This window comes from Gavialis gangeticus, unplaced genomic scaffold, assembly GCF_001723915.1.
Source record: "Gavialis gangeticus isolate Ggan-Ray unplaced genomic scaffold, GavGan_comp1, whole genome shotgun sequence".
Lineage (NCBI taxonomy): Eukaryota > Metazoa > Chordata > Crocodylia > Gavialidae > Gavialis > Gavialis gangeticus.
Genome location: NW_017729004.1, coordinates 47,011,683 through 47,020,883, shown reverse-complemented (window position 1 = coordinate 47,020,883; position 9,201 = coordinate 47,011,683). Strand labels below are relative to the sequence as shown.

General features: G+C 43.5%; 1 protein-coding gene across 1 annotated transcript in view; it reads left to right on the top strand.

Annotated features, from left to right (window-relative positions):
- The window catches only part of SLC39A12 (solute carrier family 39 member 12), a 59,957-nt gene that overhangs the window by 22,474 nt on the left and 28,282 nt on the right, over positions 1-9,201 (top strand). The window contains exon 5 of the mRNA XM_019508532.1: positions 4,793-4,964. Coding sequence (XP_019364077.1) covers positions 4,793-4,964 — 172 coding nt within the window. The remainder of the gene's footprint in view (positions 1-4,792; positions 4,965-9,201) is intronic.

The window sequence follows — 9,201 nt, the reverse complement described above, 5'->3', positions numbered from 1 at the left end:
TCCTGTTGTGGGCCAACTGCCAGCTTACTCTTCTGCCACGCCTTGATCTTAATTGATTAAGTAATTGATGTAATTAGCGGGAGGCTGCCCACTTTATATGCCCCCATGCCAGGGGGTGCTATCTGCAGCACCTTTTCCTTCCCTACACTGCAACCCAAGCCTCGCAGATGGTACTGACATGGTTTTAACCTGGCCCCAGCTGTGCCTTGGCCCTCTTCTCGACTTCCCTGGGGCTGCTCATTGCCCCCTCACTCTGGGGCTTCTCACTCCTTGTGGTCCTCTCTCCGGGCCTTCTCACTGCCCCCCTTGCTCTGGGGCTTCTCACTCCTCGCAGCCCTCTCTCTGGGGCTTCTCACTGCCCCCTTGCTCTGGGGCTTCTCACTCCTCATGGCCCTCTCTCTCTGGGGCTGGGGTCAGTGCACCCCAAAATGCCATGCCCTCCCCGGTGCCAGGGTCTCCCTGCTACCGTGGAGCCCCTATGAGGCCTCCTCCAACCCCTAATAGCCTCATCCTGTCCTCCAGTCAAAACAGCGAACACAAAAAACACAAAGCCCCTGGGCTATAACATAAAAAGCTAAACCGTCTGGCAAAACAACATTCAATCCCTACCAGGAAATATTCCAACCCATAGCAGCAATCAGGGGATGCTCATGCAGTTGGGCTTCTCCCCTCTGTCTGCACAGGCCAAGCTCCTCCTCCCTTGGCTGCTAGAGGGGAACTGCCCTCCTGGACTCATGCCTGGGGCTTAAGAAGGGCCAGGCCCGGCTGCTTCCTGTCAGCTGGCTCCCCAGTTGTTGTCCTAGCAACCAGCACCTGTGACTCTGGCTGCCCTGGTAACTGGCAGCTAAGCCTCCCCCTTCTTGCCACTAGGGGTCTCTCCCGAGCTGTTTCTGCTCTCAGGCACAGGGCACCTAAGTGATCTGTGACAGAGGCCAAGAGCAATGCTAACAGTATAGAAAGCAGAATTTCCCCAGGTAGAAGCAAATTTATAAAAATGAGCACTTTTTTAGAGGGTTGTATTTTTTTTACTCAGACTTCTAAGTGTTTCTTTGAATCAAAGGAGTTGAATATAGGAGTTTTTCAGAGTGGGAAGTCAAATTGAAAGCCAAAGCATTTTTGTGTAGCTTTTGTAAGATTGTAAAAATACACCTGGAGAGAAGAGATTTATCATTCCTTTCTGATCTCTAACTTCTATATTTAACTCCATATCACTTCCAATCAGCCATATATGTTTTCATTGCTAGATCATTTCTTTGGAAGAGTTTGTGTTCTAGGGTTGTAGCTAATTTTATCTTTTGTTTTCTGATGTGTCTTAGATACCCATTGTATTTCATCAATAGCAGATGCTGTTACCTGTGAGAGACAGACTGGTATACGGCTTACTTCTGCCACTTTAAATAACACTTGTAATTTATTTTTTCAGGTAATAGTTTCCTATGCAGAAACATAACACCAGAAAAATAGGTCATTGCTTTTTTTTTAAATCCTATTTTTTCTAATGATTTTGAAATGTACATAAAACTTAAGTTAATACAGTGATCTAACTAAGGCAATAACATTTAGTCATATTAAACTATATAAATCATATCTATAATGTTAATTTATACTTTCTCATTAGATAAATTTATGTGCGGGGAAGGAAAGTTATCCATCACTCTGGTTTATTGTCAGGGAAACTGTAATTTTTTTTATTATTCCCCATCAAGAGTGCATAGACTTTTTTTTCTTCAGTAATAAAGGCCCATATCCTTCCATTCTCATGTTAAATGGGCCATAAGGCCAAGACTTCTAGGGAGATGTTAAAGTCCTAATATGTTATGTTTATGTGAAAGGGGTACAAACCCTCATGCCTCACTTCAGAGTATAAGATAACTTTTAATTTGCCCATGAACAGATTTTACAGTGATTTACTACTTCTGCTGAAGCAGCTGATACTGGCCTCTGTCAGTCAGGATATCAAACTAAATGGACAATTTTTGTCCTTTCCTGGAGGACAATATACAATATCCTTTGAGCTAGGATTGATTGATTGATTCACAAAATTATTTTTAATATATACAATTAATTTATTTATTTTTAATCATAAAAATATTTATTTTTGCCCTTTACTCATGCAAACTCCCACTGTAGTAGAATACGGGTTCTAATCTTAATGTTAGGTGAACAAAGACTGGAAGATTTCATCCATTATTGATATTATTTAAGAGTAAATACAAGCTACAAATTTCTTTCATTTACGCAGTACGAATCCTCCTAAAGAAGTCAATCGATTTTGTAAACTTAAGTATGAACAAATTATGTGCAGGAATTACTTAATCATTAGCAAAATACGGATGGCAGGTGGGGCAAGAACTAAGGTTAACTTTTACTCTGTTCCATGCATGAATGACATGTGCCCCTGGTGGCTGGGGGGGCACAGTGGTAGCAGAAGCGTGGTGGCAGTAAGCTGGGAGCTCCCTTAGGTTGCTATGGTGCTGTCGTTGGGGGGAAGGGCGGGAGGCGAGCGCCAACCAGGGGTTAACGACTACCTGCAGATGCGGCCGGCAGCCAGCGCCAATCGCTGACTGCCCACAGATGCCACCAGCAGTGTCAGCAGTGGGGGTGGTGAGTGGCGACCACCCACAGGTACCTCTGACAGGGTCGGCAGCACCTTTTCATAGGGGGTAACTGCCACACTCAGGGGGTGCATGTGCACCCCCTACATGTTGCCAGTGATTCAATGCTTAGTACATTTATATTCAAAGAACACAATTTCTTGAGCAAGAACTTTGTGACTAAGAGGTTCCTATGAAAAATACTATGAAAATGTAATAATAATAACAACAAGAATAAATATAAGTAGTCAGCACTAGAGCTGAATGAGAAACTGTTTCCCATCCCATGATTTTTTTAAATTTATTTTTTTATTTCTCATTTAGCAGTAGGACAAAACCAAGACTTTTAGCGGGGTTTCGCAGAAAGGTCCACTCCAGGCTAGCCAATAACCTGTTTGGTCAGGGAATTTATTTTAGAAGACTGGTTCAGAGCAGGGATCTGAGCCTGGGTCACCTAAATGAATGCCCTGACCATTAAGTTATTTTGCAGTTTTCACCATAAAAACAAGGAGGATGAGGGGAAAGTATCCCATGGAGCTTTGCAAAACTGATATATTCATGAGAAAAGGTTTCATTTTTGTGGCCAGCAAGCAGCTGGAAATTCCCATCTAGCTCTAGTCAAAGCTTCCATTTCATAACTGAACTAGAAAATGGTATTGTTTTCCTAACACAGTATTGGGTAATTGCTTCAGTGCTGATATAAAAGAGAGAGCAACACCAAACTTATTGAAGTATCTTGTTCTCCCTCCCTGTCTTAAAGGATCAATCCATCCTGAGTCAGTTAGCAATATGAAAAACAGGAAAGGAAAGGAAAACATCAAACCATGTTGTGTATCACTATCACTGCCATTACTTTTACTGAGCATGATAAAGCAAAACCTTTAGTCCAGTGATTCCAGCGTGCCAAGAGAGTGATGGAAGGGTGCCACAAGATCCTGTTAAGGATGAATGTTCTTCTTCCCTGTCCAGCACCCTGCACCTGCCCCAGCTATTCCAGTGATGCCTGAGGCTTCTCCTTTGGGGACTGCTCTCATTGCTGCTACCTTCCCCTGCCATTCCCAGCCCCCCAGGCAGGCCCTGTGTTGGTCCCCTGAATGCTCCCAACAGCATGATCTGCTATGAGTGGGTAGGTGGATGGACAGATGCACAGACGGAACTGTGCTTTGCAACCTTTCTTGGCCCCTCCACTCCTCCCACACTCCCAAACCCAGCAGGAGAAGCTACAGGGATGGTCACCAGCATGTGATAACATGTCGGAACAGCCTGAGCATCAGGAGCTGCCCTGAGGTACAGACCAGAGATCAGACAGTAGAAAGAGTGGGGCAAGGCCCTGCTCCCCCTGCCCTTTGCACCTCTCCCCACCTTTAAGTGGCACCAGCTAAATAAGTGATTCTCTACTTTTAGTCTTAAAGCCACCCCCCTCCACCCCCTCACCCCCACATATCTTTTCTGAATTCAGATCTGACTCAGTGATTTTTCAACCAGCATGCCACAAAATTCAAAAAAGTGTGCTGCCAATTTTAATCCAGAAAAAAAAGGTGTGCCCCAGGTATCAAAAGTTTGGGAAACAGTGCTTTAGGAATTGCACTAAAAAAGGATTCCAAAAGACAATTGCATACCTAAGCTATATTATCTCACTTTTTCTGCTCTAAAAGTAATAAGCACCATAGGGATCTTAGCATACCCTTATTATGGTTCAACCCAATAAACTTTTATAACTTCCATTTGCTCTCTGTATTATGAAGGACATAGATATGCAGCACAAATACAGACTTAATTGCAGTACCACCACAAATGCTCTGCCTGCAAACCTCCTAACTTTTTGTGCTTTTAAAGGTAGCTCAAGTAATTTTAAACTACATGTTAGCTCCTCTTTGGTAGTAAAAATAGTCTTGATTAAGAAATATGTTATACATATATTTTAAACCCTCAGATGATGTAAAATGACTTCAGTGGTAGCCATCCTGTCTCATAAATGAAGATCAGGTCCACCAAAATGAATTAATAATGAGTCAGAAAGATGATCATTTTAAATGATGTAACCAGGACAGAACAGACGGAAAACTAGATTTTTCTTCAGGGTTTACTTTTCAAGTCCACGATTGTATATTATTTGAAGAGTCCTTTGAATTCACCATTGACCTAAATATTAAACTCAGGTTCTTTATTTTAGTAATCATATATAATTTTCTATATAGGCTTGCTTCTCTGCCAAAGAGCTTGTGAAGATAGTTTTACAAAATAATCCTTTATCCATTTCTGAAGAGCACTTCAAGCAAATCAGTCCAGCAATCATTCAGCAACTACTAAGTTGCTCTTGTCAGCTTACAGAATTCAAGCAAACAAAGTCTCCACCAACAATCCTGGAAAGTGAGTTATGTTGCCATTGTTGGCCTTGCTTTGTAGAGGGATTTCATTCATTAGTTTTGAACCAAAAGAAGAGTCAGAGCCTGAGAGAATTTCATAGTGTTTGTGCCACATAGCATTATTATAGCATTATTATAGTGAGAAAAGATGGGATCCAAGTCCAAGCAGGGCTTAATTTACATATTTGAGGGGAATCTCATTTAAGTGTACCTTCCGCAGTGATCGTCAGAGATGGCAGTGGGAGATATAATGCCTGTGGGCTATGGCAGGCCCTCTGTGTAGCTGAGACCAGTGTTCTGCTTAGCCACAGTGTTCCTCTGGGTTTATCCTAATATAACATCTTTGGTTTCAGTTCAGGGTAACTCACAGTGGTGGATCAGGCCTGAGTGCTGTATCCCCTGATATGCTGTGTCATGATGTGCTGAATTACTGTTGTTAATGTGTTCTACAGAAAATTACTGCATATGATCTTGCAGATTTTCATTTTGTGAATTTTTCTTAGCAAAAGTAAATCATCTTGTGAAAGGATAAAGGTGTGAAAGGAAAGCACGTTTTCAGCTGCAGGTATCTATGCCCAGCAAAGTAACTATATGAGCTTCAAGATTTGTTTAACTTGGCCTGGAGAAGAAAGTCAATTTGACACACTTGTATGGCTACAACTCAGTCCACTGAGTACTTTCATCTGTTGTGAAGTATTTTATTCATCTATTAGTTTCACATCACTGATATGCTGATATGGGTGGTAGGCTTCCCAAGCATCCTTCCAGCCAATCATCTATCTAGGACTGCCGGAGCCTTTAGACCCTTGAATTTAAATTATTGCTTAAACAAGATTAATTAGGATGCTGCTGGGAATGAACTGGATCACAATTCCCTGTTGTATACATGAATGTGAATGGTCACCGTATAGTAAATAATATGGTAGATTATGGAATGGAAAGAGGCCTGTGGACATAATGTTAGAATTAAGAGGAAAAAGAAGTGTTGACACTCACCAGAAAAAGGTCTCTTTTTCTTCAAGTCCCTATTATTACCATATTTTCCAAGCACTTCACAAGTTTTAAGGTATTATCCTCATGACACCACTGTCAAATAGGGAAGTGCTACTGTCCATCTTTTACAGATGGGGAACCAAGGCAAAGAGTGGCTAAGAGCGGGGGTTATGCAAGAAATCTACAGCAGAAATGGGAATTGAGCAAGGTTCCAGGTTCCTAGTGACTTAACCACTCCCTTAATGATGATCTCATATGGACAAAATATTTTTTGTGCGTGAAAATCCAAAATATTCATTAAAAATGAACTATTAAACCTCCCATTTTTCTGAGTCTAAACAGGAATGCATGTGTGTAGGTTAATCCCCAAATAAAGCTCAGTATCTATAATCCATGGTGTAAGACAAAGGCCTTTATGACCATCAGAATGTCTCTGCAGGTTTAAAGCCTAAGCTGGGGATGTTTCCAAAAGGAATAAAAAGAAAAGCCAAGGTCCTGATGTAAGGCATATGTAACCTGAGCCTAGGACTAGGCGTTTCAGTGCCAGTTTTTAGGTGACTTGCTGTGTGGTCTTTGGCAAGTCACTGAGGGCTAAGCTGTCAAAAGTATCTACTAATTTAGGATTCTTGCGTGTTGGGCAGTATAACCTGAGTTACCTGGACCCAGATTGTGTTTTAATTTATGTGCCTAAATTCCAATCCTCACCCCTCCAGATACACTGCTAGGTGGAGGGCTGTGCCAGCCTGGTTCCTAGGTTCTAGACAGGAGATGCACAGAGCTATAACTGCTGTGGCAAAAACTACTGATGGGAGGGAACCATATTGGCATCCTTTTAAATTGACACCCCAGGCTGATGTCCCATGTGTCCTTCCCTAATTATGCTACTGGCCAGAAGTAAAAGAGAAGGAGAGGACACATGCCTTCCTTTTAGTTCAATAGCCTAGTGGTTAGGGCACTTGCCCAGAGAAGCAAAAGAACTGGATTCCAATCCCCCTCTCTCACCTTCCCATCCCCAACAGGCTATGTCTCAGGCTTCCCAACAAAGTCCACTAACTGCCATGCCACAGGCCAGACCCATTTCCAGCCTCCCTTTTGTGCTGTCCCACTGCACGTTCCATGTAATATTCTGAATAAAATGGATAATGTTCCTTCCCCGTTGTGAGCCAAGAACCAGGCTACATACCACCCTCTTCTTTCTAGAGCAGAAACCATCTCATCAAGCCATTCTTCCTCTGCTTTGTTTTCCCCATCCCAGCTTCACAAAGCTCCCTCTTGTGGTTACCTAGTGGGCCAGCTTCAAAAAGAAGGGTAAAGAGTGGTCCTTTTCTGAGGAATAAAAGATACAAGTTCAATCTCCCTTATGGTGAGGGGGACCTTGTGCCTGGATCAACCACTATTTGGACAAGTGCCCTAATGACTAGGCAACTGGGCTAAAAGGTGGAAGGTTTCTGCTATGCCTCCTCCTTTGGTGTATAACACTCAGTAATCCTAGTTTTTGCCCAACTAAAATTTAAAGACTTATCCATTATACTTTTCCAGGCAGCTGCCTAGCTGAAGCATAGTTCTAACAGGCATGTTCAGTAGAACTGAACAGGCAATACTCAAACAGACCCTTGCCTAGATGCCAAAGTCTGCATTTACACACCTATATACAGTCCATAGGCAACTGGTAGGGGGAGCATGGGGGTGCACATGCCCCCCTAATGGGGCTGGTGCCCCCCGATGGCCAAAACTGATGTTCTTGGTAGGGCTGGTGCCCCCCTTGACAGGTCCGCCACCAGTGACAGTTTCTGCAGGTTTGCCCCCCAGATTCAGTAGGCACCAGTCACTCATGATACAGTCCATTTAGGCATATAAAGTGAAATACACTCAACCCCTAAGGCCAGCCCCTAATGCCTCTTCATTTTGTCACAGTCATCACTGATTTAAAAAGACGGATGTACCCCAAATTAGTAAATACTTCAAAATATTCTGGCTTAAACGTAGTTGTGCTTGTTTCTCACCTAGCTCATAAACCTGGAGTAAAGATTAATTAATTCCTGTTGTAAAGTATAAAGATGTAAGCTGTTCATAAATTATAAGTATTATTTTTTCAGTCTTCCAAACACCCTATTAAACTAGGAAAACACCCTGACTCAATCCCTAAAAGAAGCCAGTACACAGCAAAAACAGACATAATTTAGAACAAGAAGCTTGGGCCCAGATCCTCAAACTTATTTATGCATATCATTCCCATGGCAATTAGGTGTCTGGGTATTAGGCATCTACATATGTTGGAGACTCTGGGCCTTTGTCTGTTCATTGTTTCATAGTTTCATAGTTGGTAGGGTCAGAAGGGACCTGAGCAGATCATCAAGTCCAACCCCCTACCATGGGCAGGAAAGACTACTGGGGTCAAACAACCCTGGCAAGGTGTTCATCTAACCTCCTTTTGAAGACCCCCCAGAGTAGGAGCCAGCACCACTTCACTTGGAAGTTGGTTCCAGATGCTAGCCACCCTTACTGTGAAGTAGTTCTTCCTGATGTCTAGTCTAAATCTACCCTCTGCCAGCTTGTGACTGTTATTTGTAGTCACTCCTGGTAGTGGTCGGGGGAACAGGGACTCCCCCAATGCCTGCTGGTCCCCCCTGACTAGTTTGTAAATGGCCACTAGATCCCCCCTCAGCCTTCTCTTGTGGAGGCTAAACAGGTTCAGGTCCCGTAGCCTCTCTTCGTAGGGCCTGCCCTGCTGCCCCCTGATCATGTGAATGGCTCACCTCTGGACCCTCTCCATGTTGTCCGCATCCCTCTTTAAATGTGGCGCCCAGAACTGGACGCAGTACTCCAGCTGCGGCCTGACCAGTGTCGCATAGAGGGGGAGGATCACCTCCTTGGACCTGCTTGAGATGCATCTGTGGATGCATGACGAGGTACGGTTGGCCTTCCTGACTGCATCCCCACATTGTCAGCCCACATTCATTTTGGGATCAATAATGACTCCAAGATCCTTTTCTGCCTCTGCACTGACGAGAAGGGAGTTCCCCAGCCTGTAGGTATGCTGCTGGTTCTTCCTCCCCAGGTGTAGCACCTTGCACTTGTCAATGTTGAACCCCATCCTGTTCTCACCTGCCCATCCCTGTAACCTGTCTAGGTCTGATTGCAGCCTATTCCTCCCTTCTAGCATGCCCACTTCCCCCAACATCTTAGTGTCATCAAATTTGAACAGGGTGCTTTTTACCCCCTCGTCCAAGTCACTGATGAAGATGTTG